The sequence below is a fragment of the Astyanax mexicanus genome, chromosome 19, assembly GCF_023375975.1.
Source record: "Astyanax mexicanus isolate ESR-SI-001 chromosome 19, AstMex3_surface, whole genome shotgun sequence".
In the NCBI taxonomy this organism is placed as follows: Eukaryota; Metazoa; Chordata; class Actinopteri; order Characiformes; family Acestrorhamphidae; genus Astyanax; species Astyanax mexicanus.
Genome location: NC_064426.1, coordinates 22,941,213 through 22,966,326, shown reverse-complemented (window position 1 = coordinate 22,966,326; position 25,114 = coordinate 22,941,213). Strand labels below are relative to the sequence as shown.

The following is a 25,114-nucleotide window of genomic DNA, read 5'->3' as shown; positions in this document are numbered from 1 at the left end:
GAAGTAAAGCGTACTGGGACCGTGCTTTAAAAGGCCCCCGTCTCCCAGGCTCTAATGTATTGGCTCTGTAGTCATTATTAAACACTGGGAAACTGCTACTTGTCTAAAGTATGTGAAATCAAAAACACAAGGGAAATCTAATGGGAAAAACTGGGTCTTCAGGGAAATAAGTCAAATTTATTTATTTATTTATTTATTATTTTTTTTTCACTTTTTAATCTCTTTCACAAAAGTTTACTTATTTTACAATATCATCCTACTTTCAATTACATGTTTGTCATGAGCTCTTTAGTGAGTTATTTTAGCTCCTTTTTGGCATTGGCTGTGTATTTACTGTGTACTTTTTAATATATAAAATAGGAACACACACTGACCCACACAGTGTCATGTGACACTGTGACATAGGCTTTCCCATGATGCATTGGGGTGCAGTTGAATTTTTAAATTTATTAATATTTGAGGAATTGTGTATGAAGGATTTTTTCTAAGGTATTGTGGTGTTAGTTTGTGGTGAAATAGATGTTTTAGGGTTGTTGTTTTGCGTTTTTGGGTCATTTTGAGCAGTCACCATGAAGAAGTAAAGCGTACTGGGACCGTGCTTTAAAAGGCCCCCGTCTCCCAGGCTCTAATGTATTGGCTCTGTAGTCATTACTAAACACTGGGAAACTACTACTTGTCTAAAGTATGTGAAATCAAAAACACAAGGGAAATCTAATGGGAAAAACTGGGTCTTCAGGGAAATAAGTCAAATTTATTTATTTATTTACTTATTTTTTTTTTTCACTTTTTAATCTCTTTCACAAAAGTTTACTTATTTTACAATATCATCCTACTTTCAATTACATGTTTGTCATGAGCTCTTTAGTGAGTTATTTTAGCTGCTTTTTGGCATTGGCTGTGTATTTACTGTGTACTTTTTAATATATAAAATAGGAACACACACTGACCCACACAGTGTCATGTGACACTGTGACATAGGCGTTCCCATGATGCATTGGGGTGCAGTTGAATTTTTAAATGTATTAATATTTGAGGAATTGTGTATGAAGGATTTTTTCTAAGGTATTGTGGTGTTAGTTTGTGGTGAAATAGATGTTTTAGGGTTGTTGTTTTGCGTTTTTGGGCGTTTTTGGGTCATTCTGAGCAGTCACCATGAAGAAGTAAAGCGTACTGGGACCGTGCTTTAAAAGGCCCCCGTCTCCCAGGCTCTAATGTATTGGCTCTGTAGTCATTACTAAACACTGGGAAACTGCTACTTGTCTAAAGTATGTGAAATCAAAAACACAAGGGAAATCTAATGGGAAAAACTGGGTCTTCAGGGAAATAAGTTGAATTTATTTATTTATTTATTTATTTTCACTTTTTAATCTCTTTCACAAAAGTTTACTTATTTTACAATATCATCCTACTTTCAATTACACGTTTGTCATGAGCTCTTTAGTGAGTTATTTTAGCTCCTTTTTGGCATTGGCTGTGTATTTACTGTGTACTTTTTAATATATAAAATAGGAACACACACTGACCCACACAGTGTCATGTGACACTGTGACATAGGCTTTCCCATGATGCATTGGGGTGCAGTTGAATTTTTAAATGTATTAATATTTGAGGAATTGTGTATGAAGGATTTTTTCTAAGGTATTGTGGTGTTAGTTTGTGGTGAAATAGATGTTTTAGGGTTGTTGTTTTGCGTTTTTGGGCGTTTTTGGGTCATTCTGAGCAGTCACCATGAAGAAGTAAAGCGTACTGGGACCGTGCTTTAAAAGGCCCCCGTCTCCCAGGCTCTAATGTATTGGCTCTGTAGTCATTATTAAACACTGGGAAACTGCTACTTGTCTAAAGTATGTGAAATCAAAAACACAAGGGAAATCTAATGGGAAAAACTGGGTCTTCAGGGAAATAAGTCAAATTTATTTATTTATTTATTTATTATTTTTTTTTCACTTTTTAATCTCTTTCACAAAAGTTTACTTATTTTACAATATCATCCTACTTTCAATTACATGTTTGTCATGAGCTCTTTAGTGAGTTATTTTAGCTCCTTTTTGGCATTGGCTGTGTATTTACTGTGTACTTTTTAATATATAAAATAGGAACACACACTGACCCACACAGTGTCATGTGACACTGTGACATAGGCTTTCCCATGATGCATTGGGGTGCAGTTGAATTTTTAAATTTATTAATATTTGAGGAATTGTGTATGAAGGATTTTTTCTAAGGTATTGTGGTGTTAGTTTGTGGTGAAATAAATGTTTTAGGGTTGTTGTTTTGCGTTTTTGGGTCATTCTGAGCAGTCACCATGAAGAAGTAAAGCGTACTGGGACCGTGCTTTAAAAGGCCCCCGTCTCCCAGGCTCTAATGTATTGGCTCTGTAGTCATTACTAAATACTGGGAAACTGCTACTTGTCTAAAGTATGTGAAATCAAAAACACAAGGGAAATCTAATGGGAAAAACTGGGTCTTCAGGGAAATAAGTCGAATTTATTTATTTATTTATTTATTTTTTCACTTTTTAATCTCTTTTACAAAAGTTTACTTATTTTACAATATCATTCTACTTTCAATTACATGTTTGTCATGACCTCTTTAGTGAGTTATTTTAGCTCCTTTTTGGCATTGGCTGTGTATTTACTGTGTACTTTTTAATATATAAAATAGGAACACACACTGACCCACACAGTGTCATGTGACACTGTGACATAGGCTTTCCCATGATGCATTGGGGTGCAGTTGAATTTTTAAATTTATTAATATTTGAGGAATTGTGTATGAAGGATTTTTTCTAAGGTATTGTGGTGTTAGTTTGTGGTGAAATAGATGTTTTAGGGTTGTTGTTTTGCGTTTTTGGGCGTTTTTGGGTCATTCTGAGCAGTCACCATGAAGAAGTAAAGCGTACTGGGACCGTGCTTTAAAAGGCCCCCGTCTCCTAGGCTCTAATGTATTGGCTCTGTAGTCATTACTAAACACTGGGAAACTACTACTTGTCTAAAGTATGTGAAATCAAAAACACAAGGGAAATCTAATGGGAAAAACTGGGTCTTCAGGGAAATAAGTTGAATTTATTTATTTATTTATTTATTTTTTTTCACTTTTTAATCTCTTTTACAAAAGTTTACTTATTTTACAATATCATCCTACTTTCAATTACATGTTTGTCATGACCTCTTTAGTGAGTTATTTTAGCTCCTTTTTGGCATTGGCTGTGTATTTACTGTGTACTTTTTAATATATAAAATAGGAACACACACTGACCCACACAGTGTCATGTGACACTGTGACATAGGCTTTCCCATGATGCATTGGGGTGCAGTTGAATTTTTAAATTTATTAATATTTGAGGAATTGTGTATGAAGGATTTTTTCTAAGGTATTGTGGTGTTAGTTTGTGGTGAAATAGATGTTTTAGGGTTGTTGTTTTGCGTTTTTGGGCGTTTTTGGGTCATTCTGAGCAGTCACCATGAAGAAGTAAAGCGTGCTTTAAAAGGCCCCCATCTCCCAGGCTCTAATGTATTGGCTCTGTAGTCATTATTAAACACTGGGAAACTGCTACTTGTCTAAAGTATGTGAAATCAAAAACACAAGGGAAATCTAATGGGAAAAACTGGGTCTTCAGGGAAATAAGTCAAATTTATTTATTTATTTATTTATTATTTTTTTTTCACTTTTTAATCTCTTTCACAAAAGTTTACTTATTTTACAATATCATCCTACTTTCAATTACATGTTTGTCATGAGCTCTTTAGTGAGTTATTTTAGCTCCTTTTTGGCATTGGCTGTGTATTTACTGTGTACTTTTTAATATATAAAATAGGAACACACACTGACCCACACAGTGTCATGTGACACTGTGACATAGGCTTTCCCATGATGCATTGGGGTGCAGTTGAATTTTTAAATTTATTAATATTTGAGGAATTGTGTATGAAGGATTTTTTCTAAGGTATTGTGGTGTTAGTTTGTGGTGAAATAAATGTTTTAGGGTTGTTGTTTTGCGTTTTTGGGTCATTCTGAGCAGTCACCATGAAGAAGTAAAGCGTACTGGGACCGTGCTTTAAAAGGCCCCCGTCTCCCAGGCTCTAATGTATTGGCTCTGTAGTCATTACTAAATACTGGGAAACTGCTACTTGTCTAAAGTATGTGAAATCAAAAACACAAGGGAAATCTAATGGGAAAAACTGGGTCTTCAGGGAAATAAGTCGAATTTATTTATTTATTTATTTATTTTTTCACTTTTTAATCTCTTTTACAAAAGTTTACTTATTTTACAATATCATTCTACTTTCAATTACATGTTTGTCATGACCTCTTTAGTGAGTTATTTTAGCTCCTTTTTGGCATTGGCTGTGTATTTACTGTGTACTTTTTAATATATAAAATAGGAACACACACTGACCCACACAGTGTCATGTGACACTGTGACATAGGCTTTCCCATGATGCATTGGGGTGCAGTTGAATTTTTAAATTTATTAATATTTGAGGAATTGTGTATGAAGGATTTTTTCTAAGGTATTGTGGTGTTAGTTTGTGGTGAAATAGATGTTTTAGGGTTGTTGTTTTGCGTTTTTGGGCGTTTTTGGGTCATTCTGAGCAGTCACCATGAAGAAGTAAAGCGTACTGGGACCGTGCTTTAAAAGGGCCCCGTCTCCTAGGCTCTAATGTATTGGCTCTGTAGTCATTACTAAACACTGGGAAACTACTACTTGTCTAAAGTATGTGAAATCAAAAACACAAGGGAAATCTAATGGGAAAAACTGGGTCTTCAGGGAAATAAGTTGAATTTATTTATTTATTTTTTTTTTTTTTTTCACTTTTTAATCTCTTTTACAAAAGTTTACTTATTTTACAATATCATCCTACTTTCAATTACATGTTTGTCATGACCTCTTTAGTGAGTTATTTTAGCTCCTTTTTGGCATTGGCTGTGTATTTACTGTGTACTTTTTAATATATAAAATAGGAACACACACTGACCCACACAGTGTCATGTGACACTGTGACATAGGCTTTCCCATGATGCATTGGGGTGCAGTTGAATTTTTAAATTTATTAATATTTGAGGAATTGTGTATGAAGGATTTTTTCTAAGGTATTGTGGTGTTAGTTTGTGGTGAAATAGATGTTTTAGGGTTGTTGTTTTGCGTTTTTGGGCGTTTTTGGGTCATTCTGAGCAGTCACCATGAAGAAGTAAAGCGTGCTTTAAAAGGCCCCCATCTCCCAGGCTCTAATGTATTGGCTCTGTAGTCATTACTAAACACTGGGAAACTGCTACTTGTCTAAAGTATGTGAAATCAAAAACACAAGGGAAATCAAATGGGAAAAACTGGGTCTTCAAGGAAATAAGTTGAATTTATTTATTTATTTATTTTTTTTTTTTTTTCACTTTTTAATCTCTTTCACAAAAGTTTACTTATTTTACAATATCATTCTACTTTCAATTACATGTTTGTCATGAGCTCTTTAGTGAGTTATTTTAGCTCCTTTTTGGCATTGGCTGTGTATTTACTGTGTACTTTTTAATATATAAAATAGGAACACACACTGACCCACACAGTGTCATGTGACACTGTGACATAGGCTTTCCCATGATGCATTGGGGTGCAGTTGAATTTTTTAATTTATTAATATTTGAGGAATTGTGTATGAAGGATTTTTTCTAAGGTATTGTGGTGTTAGTTTGTGGTGAAATAGATGTTTTAGGGTTGTTTTGCGTTTTTGGGCGTCTTTGGGTCATTCTGAGCAGTCACCATGAAGAAGTAAAGCGTACTGGGACCGTGCTTTAAAAGGCCCCCGTCTCCCAGGCTCTAATGTATTGGCTCTGTAGTCATTACTAAACACTGGGAAACTGCTACTTGTCTAAAGTATGTGAAATCAAAAACACAAGGGAAGTCTAATGGGAAAAACTGGGTCTTCAGGTAAATAAGTCGAATTTATTTATTTATTTATTTATTTTTTTTCACTTTTTAATCTCTTTTACAAAAGTTTACTTATTTTACAATATCATTCTACTTTCAATTACATGTTTGTCATGACCTCTTTAGTGAGTTATTTTAGCTCCTTTTTGGCATTGGCTGTGTATTTACTGTGTACTTTTTAATATATAAAATAGGAACACACACTGACCCACACAGTGTCATGTGACACTGTGACATAGGCTTTCCCATGATGCATTGGGGTGCAGTTGAATTTTTAAATGTATTAATATTTGAGGAATTGTGTATGAAGGATTTTTTCTAAGGTATTGTGGTGTTAGTTTGTGGTGAAAAAGATGTTTTAGGGTTGTTGTTTTGCGTTTTTGGGCGTTTTTGGGTCATTTTGAGCAGTCACCATGAAGAAGTAAAGCGTACTGGGACCGTGCTTTAAAAGGCCCCCGTCTCCCAGGCTCTAATGTATTGGCTCTGTAGTCATTACTAAACACTGGGAAACTGCTACTTGTCTAAAGTATGTGAAATCAAAAACACAAGGGAAATCTAATGGGAAAAACTGGGTCTTCAGGGAAATAAGTCAAATTTATTTATTTATTTATTTATTATTTTTTTTTCACTTTTTAATCTCTTTCACAAAAGTTTACTTATTTTACAATATCATCCTACTTTCAATTACATGTTTGTCATGAGCTCTTTAGTGAGTTATTTTAGCTCCTTTTTGGCATTGGCTGTGTATTTACTGTGTACTTTTTAATATATAAAATAGGAACACACACTGACCCACACAGTGTCATGTGACACTGTGACATAGGCTTTCCCATGATGCATTGGGGTGCAGTTGAATTTTTAAATTTATTAATATTTGAGGAATTGTGTATGAAGGATTTTTTCTAAGGTATTGTGGTGTTAGTTTGTGGTGAAATAAATGTTTTAGGGTTGTTGTTTTGCGTTTTTGGGTCATTCTGAGCAGTCACCATGAAGAAGTAAAGCGTACTGGGACCGTGCTTTAAAAGGCCCCCGTCTCCCAGGCTCTAATGTATTGGCTCTGTAGTCATTACTAAATACTGGGAAACTGCTACTTGTCTAAAGTATGTGAAATCAAAAACACAAGGGAAATCTAATGGGAAAAACTGGGTCTTCAGGGAAATAAGTTGAATTTATTTATTTATTTATTTATTTTTTCACTTTTTAATCTCTTTTACAAAAGTTTACTTATTTTACAATATCATTCTACTTTCAATTACATGTTTGTCATGACCTCTTTAGTGAGTTATTTTAGCTCCTTTTTGGCATTGGCTGTGTATTTACTGTGTACTTTTTAATATATAAAATAGGAACACACACTGACCCACACAGTGTCATGTGACACTGTGACATAGGCTTTCCCATGATGCATTGGGGTGCAGTTGAATTTTTAAATTTATTAATATTTGAGGAATTGTGTATGAAGGATTTTTTCTAAGGTATTGTGGTGTTAGTTTGTGGTGAAATAGATGTTTTAGGGTTGTTGTTTTGCGTTTTTGGGCGTTTTTGGGTCATTCTGAGCAGTCACCATGAAGAAGTAAAGCGTACTGGGACCGTGCTTTAAAAGGCCCCCGTCTCCTAGGCTCTAATGTATTGGCTCTGTAGTCATTACTAAACACTGGGAAACTACTACTTGTCTAAAGTATGTGAAATCAAAAACACAAGGGAAATCTAATGGGAAAAACTGGGTCTTCAGGGAAATAAGTTGAATTTATTTATTTATTTATTTATTTTTTTTTCACTTTTTAATCTCTTTTACAAAAGTTTACTTATTTTACAATATCATCCTACTTTCAATTACATGTTTGTCATGACCTCTTTAGTGAGTTATTTTAGCTCCTTTTTGGCATTGGCTGTGTATTTACTGTGTACTTTTTAATATATAAAATAGGAACACACACTGACCCACACAGTGTCATGTGACACTGTGACATAGGCTTTCCCATGATGCATTGGGGTGCAGTTGAATTTTTAAATTTATTAATATTTGAGGAATTGTGTATGAAGGATTTTTTCTAAGGTATTGTGGTGTTAGTTTGTGGTGAAATAGATGTTTTAGGGTTGTTGTTTTGCGTTTTTGGGCGTTTTTGGGTCATTCTGAGCAGTCACCATGAAGAAGTAAAGCGTGCTTTAAAAGGCCCCCATCTCCCAGGCTCTAATGTATTGGCTCTGTAGTCATTATTAAACACTGGGAAACTGCTACTTGTCTAAAGTATGTGAAATCAAAAACACAAGGGAAATCTAATGGGAAAAACTGGGTCTTCAGGGAAATAAGTCAAATTTATTTATTTATTTATTTATTATTTTTTTTTCACTTTTTAATCTCTTTCACAAAAGTTTACTTATTTTACAATATCATCCTACTTTCAATTACATGTTTGTCATGAGCTCTTTAGTGAGTTATTTTAGCTCCTTTTTGGCATTGGCTGTGTATTTACTGTGTACTTTTTAATATATAAAATAGGAACACACACTGACCCACACAGTGTCATGTGACACTGTGACATAGGCTTTCCCATGATGCATTGGGGTGCAGTTGAATTTTTAAATTTATTAATATTTGAGGAATTGTGTATGAAGGATTTTTTCTAAGGTATTGTGGTGTTAGTTTGTGGTGAAATAAATGTTTTAGGGTTGTTGTTTTGCGTTTTTGGGTCATTCTGAGCAGTCACCATGAAGAAGTAAAGCGTACTGGGACCGTGCTTTAAAAGGCCCCCGTCTCCCAGGCTCTAATGTATTGGCTCTGTAGTCATTACTAAATACTGGGAAACTGCTACTTGTCTAAAGTATGTGAAATCAAAAACACAAGGGAAATCTAATGGGAAAAACTGGGTCTTCAGGGAAATAAGTCGAATTTATTTATTTATTTATTTATTTTTTCACTTTTTAATCTCTTTTACAAAAGTTTACTTATTTTACAATATCATTCTACTTTCAATTACATGTTTGTCATGACCTCTTTAGTGAGTTATTTTAGCTCCTTTTTGGCATTGGCTGTGTATTTACTGTGTACTTTTTAATATATAAAATAGGAACACACACTGACCCACACAGTGTCATGTGACACTGTGACATAGGCTTTCCCATGATGCATTGGGGTGCAGTTGAATTTTTAAATTTATTAATATTTGAGGAATTGTGTATGAAGGATTTTTTCTAAGGTATTGTGGTGTTAGTTTGTGGTGAAATAGATGTTTTAGGGTTGTTGTTTTGCGTTTTTGGGCGTTTTTGGGTCATTCTGAGCAGTCACCATGAAGAAGTAAAGCGTACTGGGACCGTGCTTTAAAAGGCCCCCGTCTCCTAGGCTCTAATGTATTGGCTCTGTAGTCATTACTAAACACTGGGAAACTACTACTTGTCTAAAGTATGTGAAATCAAAAACACAAGGGAAATCTAATGGGAAAAACTGGGTCTTCAGGGAAATAAGTTGAATTTATTTATTTATTTATTTATTTTTTTTTCACTTTTTAATCTCTTTTACAAAAGTTTACTTATTTTACAATATCATCCTACTTTCAATTACATGTTTGTCATGACCTCTTTAGTGAGTTATTTTAGCTCCTTTTTGGCATTGGCTGTGTATTTACTGTGTACTTTTTAATATATAAAATAGGAACACACACTGACCCACACAGTGTCATGTGACACTGTGACATAGGCTTTCCCATGATGCATTGGGGTGCAGTTGAATTTTTAAATTTATTAATATTTGAGGAATTGTGTATGAAGGATTTTTTCTAAGGTATTGTGGTGTTAGTTTGTGGTGAAATAGATGTTTTAGGGTTGTTGTTTTGCGTTTTTGGGCGTTTTTGGGTCATTCTGAGCAGTCACCATGAAGAAGTAAAGCGTGCTTTAAAAGGCCCCCATCTCCCAGGCTCTAATGTATTGGCTCTGTAGTCATTACTAAACACTGGGGAACTGCTACTTGTCTAAAGTATGTGAAATCAAAAACACAAGGGAAATCAAATGGGAAAAACTGGGTCTTCAAGGAAATAAGTTGAATTTATTTATTTATTTATTTATTTTTTTTTTTCACTTTTTAATCTCTTTCACAAAAGTTTACTTATTTTACAATATCATTCTACTTTCAATTACATGTTTGTCATGAGCTCTTTAGTGAGTTATTTTAGCTCCTTTTTGGCATTGGCTGTGTATTTACTGTGTACTTTTTAATATATAAAATAGGAACACACACTGACCCACACAGTGTCATGTGACACTGTGACATAGGCTTTCCCATGATGCATTGGGGTGCAGTTGAATTTTTTAATTTATTAATATTTGAGGAATTGTGTATGAAGGATTTTTTCTAAGGTATTGTGGTGTTAGTTTGTGGTGAAATAGATGTTTTAGGGTTGTTTTGCGTTTTTGGGCGTCTTTGGGTCATTCTGAGCAGTCACCATGAAGAAGTAAAGCGTACTGGGACCGTGCTTTAAAAGGCCCCCGTCTCCCAGGCTCTAATGTATTGGCTCTGTAGTCATTACTAAACACTGGGAAACTACTACTTGTCTAAAGTATGTGAAATCAAAAACACAAGGGAAATCTAATGGGAAAAACTGGGTCTTCAGGGAAATAAGTTGAATTTATTTATTTATTTATTTATTTTTTTTTCACTTTTTAATCTCTTTTACAAAAGTTTACTTATTTTACAATATCATCCTACTTTCAATTACATGTTTGTCATGACCTCTTTAGTGAGTTATTTTAGCTCCTTTTTGGCATTGGCTGTGTATTTACTGTGTACTTTTTAATATATAAAATAGGAACACACACTGACCCACACAGTGTCATGTGACACTGTGACATAGGCTTTCCCATGATGCATTGGGGTGCAGTTGAATTTTTAAATTTATTAATATTTGAGGAATTGTGTATGAAGGATTTTTTCTAAGGTATTGTGGTGTTAGTTTGTGGTGAAATAGATGTTTTAGGGTTGTTGTTTTGCGTTTTTGGGCGTTTTTGGGTCATTCTGAGCAGTCACCATGAAGAAGTAAAGCGTGCTTTAAAAGGCCCCCATCTCCCAGGCTCTAATGTATTGGCTCTGTAGTCATTATTAAACACTGGGAAACTGCTACTTGTCTAAAGTATGTGAAATCAAAAACACAAGGGAAATCTAATGGGAAAAACTGGGTCTTCAGGGAAATAAGTCAAATTTATTTATTTATTTATTTATTATTTTTTTTTCACTTTTTAATCTCTTTCACAAAAGTTTACTTATTTTACAATATCATCCTACTTTCAATTACATGTTTGTCATGAGCTCTTTAGTGAGTTATTTTAGCTCCTTTTTGGCATTGGCTGTGTATTTACTGTGTACTTTTTAATATATAAAATAGGAACACACACTGACCCACACAGTGTCATGTGACACTGTGACATAGGCTTTCCCATGATGCATTGGGGTGCAGTTGAATTTTTAAATTTATTAATATTTGAGGAATTGTGTATGAAGGATTTTTTCTAAGGTATTGTGGTGTTAGTTTGTGGTGAAATAAATGTTTTAGGGTTGTTGTTTTGCGTTTTTGGGTCATTCTGAGCAGTCACCATGAAGAAGTAAAGCGTACTGGGACCGTGCTTTAAAAGGCCCCCGTCTCCCAGGCTCTAATGTATTGGCTCTGTAGTCATTACTAAATACTGGGAAACTGCTACTTGTCTAAAGTATGTGAAATCAAAAACACAAGGGAAATCTAATGGGAAAAACTGGGTCTTCAGGGAAATAAGTCGAATTTATTTATTTATTTATTTATTTTTTCACTTTTTAATCTCTTTTACAAAAGTTTACTTATTTTACAATATCATTCTACTTTCAATTACATGTTTGTCATGAGCTCTTTAGTGAGTTATTTTAGCTCCTTTTTGGCATTGGCTGTGTATTTACTGTGTACTTTTTAATATATAAAATAGGAACACACACTGACCCACACAGTGTCATGTGACACTGTGACATAGGCTTTCCCATGATGCATTGGGGTGCAGTTGAATTTTTAAATTTATTAATATTTGAGGAATTGTGTATGAAGGATTTTTTCTAAGGTATTGTGGTGTTAGTTTGTGGTGAAATAGATGTTTTAGGGTTGTTGTTTTGCGTTTTTGGGCGTTTTTGGGTCATTCTGAGCAGTCACCATGAAGAAGTAAAGCGTACTGGGACCGTGCTTTAAAAGGCCCCCGTCTCCTAGGCTCTAATGTATTGGCTCTGTAGTCATTACTAAACACTGGGAAACTACTACTTGTCTAAAGTATGTGAAATCAAAAACACAAGGGAAATCTAATGGGAAAAACTGGGTCTTCAGGGAAATAAGTTGAATTTATTTATTTATTTATTTTTTTTTTTTTCACTTTTTAATCTCTTTTACAAAAGTTTACTTATTTTACAATATCATCCTACTTTCAATTACATGTTTGTCATGACCTCTTTAGTGAGTTATTTTAGCTCCTTTTTGGCATTGGCTGTGTATTTACTGTGTACTTTTTAATATATAAAATAGGAACACACACTGACCCACACAGTGTCATGTGACACTGTGACATAGGCTTTCCCATGATGCATTGGGGTGCAGTTGAATTTTTAAATTTATTAATATTTGAGGAATTGTGTATGAAGGATTTTTTCTAAGGTATTGTGGTGTTAGTTTGTGGTGAAATAGATGTTTTAGGGTTGTTGTTTTGCGTTTTTGGGCGTTTTTGGGTCATTCTGAGCAGTCACCATGAAGAAGTAAAGCGTGCTTTAAAAGGCCCCCATCTCCCAGGCTCTAATGTATTGGCTCTGTAGTCATTACTAAACACTGGGGAACTGCTACTTGTCTAAAGTATGTGAAATCAAAAACACAAGGGAAATCAAATGGGAAAAACTGGGTCTTCAAGGAAATAAGTTGAATTTATTTATTTATTTATTTATTTTTTTTTTTCACTTTTTAATCTCTTTCACAAAAGTTTACTTATTTTACAATATCATTCTACTTTCAATTACATGTTTGTCATGAGCTCTTTAGTGAGTTATTTTAGCTCCTTTTTGGCATTGGCTGTGTATTTACTGTGTACTTTTTAATATATAAAATAGGAACACACACTGACCCACACAGTGTCATGTGACACTGTGACATAGGCTTTCCCATGATGCATTGGGGTGCAGTTGAATTTTTTAATTTATTAATATTTGAGGAATTGTGTATGAAGGATTTTTTCTAAGGTATTGTGGTGTTAGTTTGTGGTGAAATAGATGTTTTAGGGTTGTTTTGCGTTTTTGGGCGTCTTTGGGTCATTCTGAGCAGTCACCATGAAGAAGTAAAGCGTACTGGGACCGTGCTTTAAAAGGCCCCCGTCTCCCAGGCTCTAATGTATTGGCTCTGTAGTCATTACTAAACACTGGGAAACTGCTACTTGTCTAAAGTATGTGAAATCAAAAACACAAGGGAAGTCTAATGGGAAAAACTGGGTCTTCAGGGAAATAAGTCGAATTTATTTATTTATTTATTTATTTATTTATTTATTTATTTTCACTTTTTAATCTCTTTCACAAAAGTTTACTTATTTTACAATATCATCCTACTTTCAATTACATGTTTGTCATGAGCTCTTTAGTGAGTTATTTTAGCTCCTTTTTGGCATTGGCTGTGTATTTACTGTGTACTTTTTAATATATAAAATAGGAACACACACTGACCCACACAGTGTCATGTGACACTGTGACATAGGCTTTCCCATGATGCATTGGGGTGCAGTTGAATTTTTAAATTTATTAAGATTTGAGGAATTGTGTATGAAGGATTTTTTCTAAGGTATTGTGGTGTTAGTTTGTGGTGAAATAGATGTTTTAGGGTTGTTGTTTTGCGTTTTTGGGCGTTTTTAGGTCATTCTGAGCAGTCACCACGAAGAAGTAAAGCGTACTGGGACCGTGCTTTAAAAGGCCCCCGTCTCCCAAGCTCTAATGTATTGGCTCTGTAGTCATTACTAAACACTGGGAAACTGCTACTTCTCTAAAGTATGTGAAATCAAAAACACAAGGGAAATCTAATGGGAAAAACTGGGTCTTCAGGGAAATAAGTCGAATTTATTTATTTATTTATTATTTTTTTTTCACTTTTTAATCTCTTTTACAAAAGTTTACTTATTTTACAATATCATTCTACTTTCAATTACATGTTTGTCATGACCTCTTTAGTGAGTTATTTTAGCTCCTTTTTGGCATTGGCTGTGTATTTACTGTGTACTTTTTAATATATAAAATAGGAACACACACTGACCCACACAGTGTCATGTGACACTGTGACATAGGCTTTCCCATGATGCATTGGGGTGCAGTTGAATTTTTAAATTTATTAATATTTGAGGAATTGTGTATGAAGGATTTTTTCTAAGGTATTGTGGTGTTAGTTTGTGGTGAAATAGATGTTTTAGGGTTGTTGTTTTGCGTTTTTGGGCGTTTTTAGGTCATTCTGAGCAGTCACCACGAAGAAGTAAAGCGTACTGGGACCGTGCTTTAAAAGGCCCCCGTCTCCCAAGCTCTAATGTATTGGCTCTGTAGTCATTACTAAACACTGGGAAACTGCTACTTGTCTAAACTATGTGAAATCAAAAACACAAGGGAAATCTAATGGGAAAAACTGGGTCTTCAGGGAAATAAGTTGAATTTATTTATTTATTTTTTTTTTTTTTTCACTTTTTAATCTCTTTTACAAAAGTTTACTTATTTTACAATATCATCCTACTTTCAATTACATGTTTGTCATGAGCTCTTTAGTGAGTTATTTTAGCTCCTTTTTGGCATTGGCTGTGTATTTACTGTGTACTTTTTAATATATAAAATAGGAACACACACTGACCCACACAGTGTCATGTGACACTGTGACATAGGCTTTCCCATGATGCATTGGGGTGCAGTTGATTTTTTAAATTTATTAATATTTGAGGAATTGTGTATGAAGGATTTTTTCTAAGGTATTGTGGTGTTAGTTTGTAGTGAAATAGATGTTTTAGGGTTGTTGTTTTGTGTTTTTGGGCATTTTTGGGTCATTCTGAGCAGTCACCATGAAGAAGTAAAGCGTACTGGGACCGTCCTTTAAAATGCCCCGTCTCCCAGGCTCTAATGTATTGGCTCTGTAGTCATTACTAAACACTGGGAAACTGCTACTTGTCTAAAGTATGTGAAATCAAAAACACAAGGGAAATCTAATGGGAAAAACTGGGTCTTCAGGGAAATAAGTCAAATTTATTTATTTATTTATTATTATTTTTTTTCACTTTTTAATCTCTTTCACAAAAGTTTACTTATTTTACAATATCATCCTACTTTCAATTACATGTTTGTCATGAGCTCTTTAGTGAGTTATTTTAGCTCCTTTTTGGCATTGGCTGTGTATTTACTGTGTACTTTTTAATATATAAAATAGGAACACACACTGACCCACACAGTGTCATGTGACACTGTGACATAGGCTTTCCCATGATGCATTGGGGTGCAGTTGAATTTTTAAATGTATTAATATTTGAGGAATTGTGTATGAAGGATTTTTTCTAAGGTATTGTGGTGTTAGTTTGTGGTGAAATAGATGTTTTAGGGTTGTTGTTTTGCATTTTTGGGTGTTTTTGGGTAATTCTGAGCAGTCACCATGAAGAAGTAAAGCGTACTGGGACCGTGCTTTAAAAGGCCCCCGTCTCCCAGGCTCTAACGTATTGGCTCTGTAGTCAATACTGAAAACTGGGAAAATGTGCTTTATTCTTTTTTTTTTTTTTACACATTATTTTACAAACGCTTTAATACACCTTTGGCTAAGTGGCAGATGCCAGTTATTAGAACCAGAGTTTCTGGGCAACTCCCATTCAGCTACAAAGCACATTCACTGAACAACACAGTGACTTGCTAATGCTGTAATATAGGACATGATGCTTTGCGGTGCCATTGGTGGTTATTTTTTAATCAAAACAGGGCATTTTAGCTGCATGTTTGCTTTGCCGATATTTGCGGTGTTGGATGATGTTGTGAGAAATGTATTTGTGTAGTCCTGGTGTGTTTTGAGAAATCTTGAGCACTCTCCATAAAGAAGCAAGTTAGACAATTTATACCCATTAAATAGCCCCCATTTTAACTCTCTTGTATGCAGCGACCTATGCCCCGAATTATACCTACAGCTTGTGATCCCTTTGGCAATAGTGCTTTTAGAGAATTCAATTTTAATTCATAAACAGTTCAGGTAAAAATTAAGAGACCGCTTCAGTTTCTGAATCAGTATCTCAGCTTTGTTATTTATAGGTATATGTTTAAGTAAGATAAACATTGTTATTTTATTCTATAAACTACTTACCACATTTCTCCCAAATTCCATTTAAACATATTGTCATGTATAGCATTTATTTGAAGAAAATAAGAAAAGCTGAAATAACAAAAAAGATGCAGAGCTCCCAGACCTCTAATAATGAAAAAAAAAAAAACAATTTCATATTCATAAATTTTTAAGAGTTCAATAGAGAATTCAATATTTGTTGTAATATTAATTTCTTGCTCCATTGCTCCATTTCTTTGCATGTTCTCCTCTACCAGTCTTACAGACCTGCTTTGGATAACATAATTTCATTCCTGGTGCAAAATATCAAACAGTTCAGCTTGGTTTGATTGCTAGTGGTCATCCACGTTCCTATTGATTATATTCCAGAGCCTTTAAAAAGAAACTCATAATTTTTAAGTGGTCTCTAATTTTTTTCAGGGGTGTATGTTGATATGACATTTGATATTTTTATTTTAAAATGGTCACTGCTGATGTGCCCAAAAAGTCATAAATCAGACAATAAGTCCTTAAATATTGTTTTAAGTTGTTGCTATATATTATTTTCTTGAACAACATTGAACTGACCACACATTAAATCTGTAAACTTTTAATTTTTAATTCTTTTAAGTCTGATGTCAGCACCTTCTTAAAATCGGTAATTTAAGTTTTTTAGGAAACACAAAACATATGACAACTGTTTTCACCATTTTAAAATAGCATTTGTTTAAGAGGATAATTGATCATACAGCCAAGCAGTAGAACCAACCAGAAAAAAAATCTTAATTAAATGCATAGTAACATTGATTAAAAGACAGAAAAGAGCATTTTTAACCAGCTCAGTCTGCTATTTAGGCAAACATTTTCAGTTTCCTTCCCAAAAACTGTATTTTGTGTTTACTTGTGATGTCTGTGGCTAATATTTAAATTTGTTTAATAATCTGAAACATTTAAGAGTGACAAACATGCAAAACAATAAGAAATCGTGAAGGGGCAAACACTTTTTCATACCACTGTATATACCTGTAGGAGGGAGGGGGAAAGTGTTTTCCCCTCCTTAGTCAAGTAAAATGGCAAAAATTACAGTCCTTGTAAAACTGCCTCACTTCATCCATCCACTCTTGCTTAGATGATAGCTTTGCACATCTTGGCATTTTCTTATTTAGCTTCATGAAGTCATCTGGAATGGTTTTCAGTTAACAGCTGTTAATAATTAATAATACTTTATGGGTTTGAAAGCGACACTTATGTTGTAAAGAGAATTTAGATCAATTAGATCAATCAATCTGAAACATTTCAAGAACTTATCCTCAAGTGCAGTCACAAAGACCGTCAAAAACGTTACGATGAAACTGGCTCTCATCAGGAACATCCCAGGAAAGAAGACTTATCAGGTTCCCCCAGATAAGAGTAATCTAAATGCTTCAGAGCGTATTTTGGTTTGTTTAACACACATAATTCCTTATGTGTTTCTTCATCCATTCAGTAGATAAAAATAAAAAAAAAAAATTAAATGAGAAGGTGTCCAGTCTTTTGGCTGGTACTGTATATGCTTTAGATTTATAGTTAACTAACCAAACTTCTGTCTGTGGATTATCTTACGGCTAAAATGAAAAAAAAAAAAATCAGTCAAATCTTTTTTATTATTAAGTAAACTGCTATCTCATTATTTTCAGATACTAATTACTTATTTTGAGATACCTTCTCATTATTTTAAGTTACCTTCTCATTATTTTGAGATAGTAAGTCATTATTTTTTGCTATTATCTCATTACTTTGAGTTAGTATGTCATTATTTTGAGATACTTTCTCATTATTTTGAAATACTTTCTCATTATTTTTTTTAAAAGCAAACACACTTGCTCTCTCATAATAATGACTTAATATCTTAAAATAATGACTTAATATTTCAAAATAATTACTTACTATCTCAAAATTATGAAATATCAGTTTACTTAATAAGAAGAAAAAATGTGCTGGATTTATTTGTTAATTTTAGGTGGCGGGAATGGTCTTCCTGCCTTTTGTCTAGTAATTTAGTTTTAGATCATTTTAAACATTTTTGGAACTGTTGATGTGAGCAGCAGGCATGCAGAAGACCTGTAGCCCCGCCCCAAATGCCATATAAGAAGAAAAGTGGGCGGGGTAAAATTCTAAGACCAACCCAAACAGCGGTTGACAGACAGTAGCGTTGTGGTTTGCGCCTGCGCACAAAGTCCCGCCGTTCTGCGGTGTTTGTTGCTGTGTGGAAGCGGGAAGGAGGAATGAGGAGTCAGTAACGGACAGCAGCTCTGAATTAAACCCGAAGGATTACAGCAGGAGAGCAGCATGCCGCGCGAGATCATCACCCTGCAGCTCGGGCAGTGCGGGAACCAGAGTAAGAGACTCGCTCTCTGCGCTAATAACAGCTTGGGATGCTACGTTAGCAAGCTAGCGGGCTAACCTCATTGATACACAGGGTAACTGCTCTGTGCTAAGCTAAAGTGGAAATACGATACGTTAGCTTAGCTACCTTTGCCTCTGCTTATTTAGTTAAGTTAGCTTTAGCTACCTTAGCTAACTTACTATCTAAATAACCTATAGTATTTCTTAATCCACACGTCGGTTCATAGCTTAAGTTAGTTATTAAACTAGCTAGCTACTTAGCTTAGCTCTAATAATACTTCTGTTTGTTTGCGTGTGCTGCTGAAGTAGCTAGGAGCTTTAACGTTAGATATTAGATGTAATATTTAGACCCTACAATAATGGTTAATAACAGTTGTGAACCCATTTAGCTGTTTCTGTCAGACTTCAGAATCTAAATTGTGGAGTGAAGACCAACCCCATAATCATATATAAAAGCTCTGTAAGTAAGCTCGTGAAGTAATAGCTCAGGTAAATGAAAGCCCTGAAGTTGTAAGGTAAAAAAAAAATTAAACTGAGTTGCTCCAATTTAATAAATTTTTCCTTCAGTTAAATGAGCCATTCTCTTTAAACTGAGAAAAAAGGGAGAAAGAAAAAATGTTGCAAAATATTAAATTGAGAGAACAAATTATTTGAGCCAACAAATGATCAAATTAAGTCATTGTTAAATGCAACACACTATGCAAAACTCACTTTTTTGTGCATTTGCATTTTTACTTGAGTTTTGACTGCCTCTATTAACACTAAGCGTGAAAAAATATATCCATCACTTTTCTGCTGAGTTAGCTGAAATTGTTTGGTGTCAGGAATCATATTTCTCTATAAGCTGTTTGGATAGCTACCTTATTGTGATGTCACAATAAAGACACCTCCGTAGAACCATCTATGCAACAACCCTCACCTGTCAACCCCAACCAGAGGCCCACCCACTAGATCAGTTGAATAAATGGTATTTTGGTCTGCTGGTTGAGAGTACTCAGCAAGGTAGGCAGCAGACTTTGTTTGACTGAGGTATCTTTACCTACTGTCTGTGGCAAGTCAGCAGAGAAGGGCGATGTTAGTCTATAAAAAAATTACTTACTGTCGTTCTCACCTGGGGCCAGTTGTTCAAAAAATGTAATCCGGATCAAAATTATCCAGATTTGGTAATCACATTTTTTGCTATCCAGGATCAGGTGATCTGTCTTACTTTTAAGCCAGTTTTTCAAAGCAATATTGGATTGGATCAACCTGATCCAGAAACACAGTTTTCAGGATTACCTAATCCGGATTACCAGCTATGTAAAAAACAGATAGAAGAACCAACAGGGGTTGATGACAACTTTTCTTGCAGTAACAAGATACTGCTTATTGCAAAACAATACGAGCAATTGAGCGTTCTGCAGAGACGCTTTGCATGCCTTAACTATTTGCGAGTCGAACCACAGGGAGCATGCAACATAACACTTGCATGTATTGTCCTGCCCAATGTTGCTACCAGACGCAATGTCCCTCTCTGTGATGTTCATGATGCACCTGAGCCTGTTGAAGAACCAGAACAAACTCTGGTGTTCTTTGCAATTGTTCGAAATTATTTTTGACAGCTTCATATCTGATAAATGTTTCTTTGACATTAATATACAGTGATGAATGACAGTGACGTAGATGAAAAAATGAATATATTATTTTTGTTTGTTATTGAAATCTTTTGGGGGGTTTATTTAATGGGGTAAAGATTGTTTTTATTTTTACGTTACTATAGTAAAAGGCTTAATTGGTAGCCAATGTCTACTTTATTACTGTAACGGTTAAACAGGTCAAGTGCAAAATAGAAGTAAATGTATATACACTAAATTGTACAAATGTATTTTTTTTTACTTTAAAACTTTGATTTTAAAGTTTTACCACATTTACTTCCTGAAATCCTACCCCTTGTTGGGATCAGGGTAATCCTGTTTTTTTGGATCAAAGTTATCCAAATCCTACTGAAAAGTTTTGAACAACAGAAACTGAAGGTTTGATCCATTTACAAACTAGGATTGGATTACGTGATCTGATCCGATTTCAGAATGCTTCTTTCCCTTTTGAACAACCCGTTTTCCAGATTTGATCCAATCCGATAACCAAAATCCGATCAGATTTCCTCTGAACAACTGGCCCCTGAAGATCACTCAATCTCTGCACGGATTTCGCAGTGTCTCTCTGACATATCCTCATGGATGAGGGAGCATCACCTTCAATTAAATCTCTCAAAGACTGAACTTCTGGTTATACCAGCAAAACCATCTTTTCAACACAAATTCTCTATAAGTATCGACTCTCTCTCTCTCTCACCGACAAAGGTTGCTAGGAACCTGGGTGTTCTGGTTGATGACCAACTCTCCTTCACGCACCATGTGGCCTCAGTTGCTCGGTCCTGCCGCTTTGCGCTCTATAACATCCGAAAAATTTGACCGTTCCTGACGCAACAGGCCACCCAACTCCTGGTGCAAGCGGTCGTCATCTCACGCCTCGACTACTGCAATGCCCTGCTAACTGGCCTCCCGGCCTGTGTAGTAAAACCACTCCAGATGATCCAGAACGCAGCAGCACGTCTGGTCTTCAACCAGCCAAAACGGGCACATGTCACCCCGCTGCTCATTGAGCTCCATTGGCTACCAGTTGATGCTCGCATCAAATTCAAAGCTCTTACAATCGCCTACAAGGTGATGACAGAACAGGCTCCTTCCTACCTGCACTCACTCCTGAAGGCTTACGCTACCTCCCGGCCGCTGCGCTCCTCCAGTGAACGTCGCCTCGCTTTGCCAAACATTCACACAAAGCAATCCAGACTGTTCTCATACAGAGTTCCCCAATGGTGGAACAAACTACCCTCCACTACCAGATCAGGAGAATCTCTCGCTATCTTTAAGAGACTCCTGAAGACCGAGCTCTTCAAAGAGCACTTACTCTCTTAACACCTCTAACACACTAACTAATTCTAACCTCATTTCCTTCTTCCCCTCCTTCACTCCTCTATCCTATTATTCCCCTTTGTCCTCCTTTTATCCCTATCCAAAGATGTTTTACCTTTAAACTTATTTTACATTGTACTTGACTATTGTAAGTCGCTTTGGACAAAAGCGTCTGCCAAATGTAATGTAATGTAATGTAATGTAATGTAATGTAAGTAACTATGTCATAATATGTTCTTTCTTGTGTGTTTCAGTTGGATTTGAGTTTTGGAAACAGCTGTGTGCCGAGCATGGAATCAGTCCAGAGGGTATCGTGGAGGAGTTTGCAACTGAGGGCACGGACCGAAAAGATGTCTTCTTCTACCAGGTGAAGAGACACATACATAGCATGTCTAACAGCACTGAAACCGCCCATCTGCAATGACATGCCAAAAGTTAAGTAAAAAGGGACTAGTGACATATCCTTTAAAAGCCAAAGAATGCTTACTTGACTGGCAGAATATGTGTGTGTGGGGTGTGGTGTCCTGAATTAAATGTGTATGTGATTTCTATCATTTGTCTGTTCACGTTGACAGTTTTTTTTTATTACCTCCCACTGTTGAATGGGACAGACAAACCACAAAAACTATGAGGTAAACTTCAATATACATAGCAGAATGACCAGGAACTTTAAAATTAAGTGGGATCAGATCATATACACTAGATGTTGAAATGGACATACCAGCTTGACACAGTTTTTTTGACAAGTGGAGAAGATTCCCCACAATGTGAAACCTACCAAATTCCTTTTCAGTCAAGCATTTATTACTGGACTGCAAACTGTACCTCCAGGACGGATGCTAACTTATACGTTTTCACTCAAACCAACCCAGGAATGCTGTTGAAATTCTTATTGCTAACTGGATTAAAAACACATATCTGAACACTCCCTTACCCCCTGAAGACAGCATGTAACATAACCACTCTTGCCAGGAAAATAGCCTATGAGCTATTTTGGCATTAATCCCCCATTGTACTACTGCTACCTACCACTGTGCTGTACATTAGGGGTGGGTGATATGACCCTAAAATAATACATGATATTTCGTGGTATTTTTGCAAACAAATGCAAAACAAATGATGTGATAAAATTATATAATAAAACAACAGTTTCAAGAATACCCTGCTGCAACAAAATAAATATTGAATTTATTTGGCTATGTTATGATGTATTACTTTACTTACAAGACAACACCTCACAGCTTACACAACTGTGAACACTTCATTAGGAACTTACATACTGCTAACATGACATTTGGTGGTATGTCAGTGAAAATGGTTCAGCTCTTTTAAAGCAACCATATATAGCATATATTCAGTGACTGTTCAATGTCTCTCATCTTGTCCCCAAATGCATGTGTTAAGCTTGCCCTTTAAGGCTAGCTCAAAAAACCCAGGTGCAGGTTTAGCCCATGAGTAAGAAATCCAAATTCTTGATAATCCGATTATAATACAGGTCCACAAAAATAGCAACTTGTTTTAGGAAAGATATAGACACGAAGTAAATGCATGGCCTCCACGTGGCTGGGCACTTGCTTGTTCAGTCCTGCACAGTTTTGCGCAGATATTTGCAGTTAAAGCCAAAATCATTCTTTTAATCCCAGGAAAACGCTTTTATTTACCTTTAAAAAGCACATTAAAATGCCAGATTAAGGACCGGTTATTGTTGTTTTGCAGTTTTTCTCAGTTTTAAATGATTCACTGACTCTAAAGCGCAGACTCGGTCGTAGAGCTGGGCGATATGGGAAAAAATCTTATCACGATATAGTTTTCCATATCAGTCGATATCGATATGTATCACGATATAAATCAAATCACTTTGTGTCACACTTAAAGGTTTGTTTTTATTAGTGAGAGAATAAGGGAGTGATGGATGTTTTATCACAATATTTTTTTCTGTATCTCCATAATTATTAGGGCTGGCCCGAATAGCATTTTTTGAGCTCCGGATATTTGGCAGTAATTGGTAGCGAATATTCCAATATTAGTTTTTAAAAAAAACAAATTAATCATGAACACGAGCCAGAACCCGAGCTTGAACGTCAGCCTGACTCAGGCGCTGCATGAACTCGGGCTTTTTTCCAATTTTTTCCAATTTTCCATGACTGAAAAAAAAACTTGGGCTATAAGCTCAATATTAAATATTTCGTTTGTTTAGAAATTATTTTATATTCTTAAACCATGTTAAATTATATTAGATTAGTAGGGCTGGCCCGAATAGCGTTTTTTGAGCTCAGAATATTGGGCACTGATTGGCAGCCAATATTGGAATATTTGTTTTTAAAAAGACGGATTAAAAACTGATTAAAGTAAAACAAAAATTGCAACTCGGCCCCTTTAATTCACCACAAAGTTTTCCAAGACCCAGCCGAAAAAAAAAGATTTCCCACCTTTTCCTCAGCTGGGTCGGGCTCAAAAAATGATTTGTGATAGGCTGTTTTTTGGTTTGTTTGTTTAAGCACTTAGGCTTTTGTACTGCTGCAGTGCAATATTTAGATTTTATATTCTGAAATTCGTTAGGTTTTATTTCTTTTAGCATTTTGAACTTTTTTTCCAATTTCAAATTTATTTTTTTCTGTTCGTTATGTTCTATCGGTCCTTGCGTTTTTTGTAGTTGAAGTTGAATTTAATATTGAAGTTCAATATTTCTAATTTATATTTTGAAATTCGTTAGATTATATTTATTATTGTATTTTGAGCTCACTTTAGTTGGTTATTTTCCAAATTCATATCTATTTTTCTGTTATTATTAAATGTTATTAGCTTATTAGCTTAGCTTGTCATTTAGCATACAGAACTTCTCACGGATTTTTAATGAATGTTGATTTATTAATTTAAAAGCTGTACCTTATTAAAAGTATTTTAAGCCAGACAGACACTGTGTGATTTTTTAATGAGTTTATCTGCACTTTTAAATGGTTTGTCCTGTAGGAAACGCACACGATTTGTATGCTGACACTGTTGTCTGACTGAGGAGCTGCTTTCCGTCAAATGCAGCCTGTAGGCAGGAAAAAATCCAGCCAGAACCGACCATATCATGAGCCAGTTTTAAAGCCAGTAATTTAGTAGAGCATTAAACTACAAATCTGAGATGTACCTGCTGTACTTCTTAATCTCTGCCCCCAAAATGGTCCATTAACTTGCTTGACAGACGCGTCAAATCCCCCGCGAGCACGCGCGGCGCACAGCGCACCGATTAATTCATGCGTTGAGCTTTAAACGCGCAGCTGAGCTGTAATTGGGGAAATATCACAAAAATCACAGTGTGATTTGTTACATTAAAAAAAAGACCATTTTCTTCCGCCTAATCTGAGAGGAAAGCGGTGTTCTCGACCGGCCCGAGTTCATGCAGCGCCTGAGTCAGGCTGGCGTTCAAGCTCGGGTTCGGGCTCGCGTTCAGGCAGATAATCTAAATGATAAATGATTTTGTGTTTTTGCACTTGGGCCATAAGCTCAATATTAAAAAGTTCGTTTGTTTAGAAATTATTTTATATCCTTAAACCATGTTAAATTATATTAGATTAGAGGAA

The 25,114-nt window shown here is 35.3% G+C and overlaps 1 protein-coding gene across 1 annotated transcript in view; it reads left to right on the top strand.

Moving 5' to 3' along the window:
• The first annotated feature begins 18,414 nt into the window (after positions 1–18,414).
• tubg1 (tubulin, gamma 1) overlaps positions 18,415–25,114 on the top strand; it is a 28,663-nt gene continuing 21,963 nt past the window's right edge. Inside the window, exons 1-2 of the mRNA XM_007237600.4 lie at positions 18,415–18,586; positions 21,800–21,912. Coding sequence (XP_007237662.2) covers positions 18,538–18,586; positions 21,800–21,912 — 162 coding nt within the window. The 5' untranslated portion in view covers positions 18,415–18,537. The remainder of the gene's footprint in view (positions 18,587–21,799; positions 21,913–25,114) is intronic.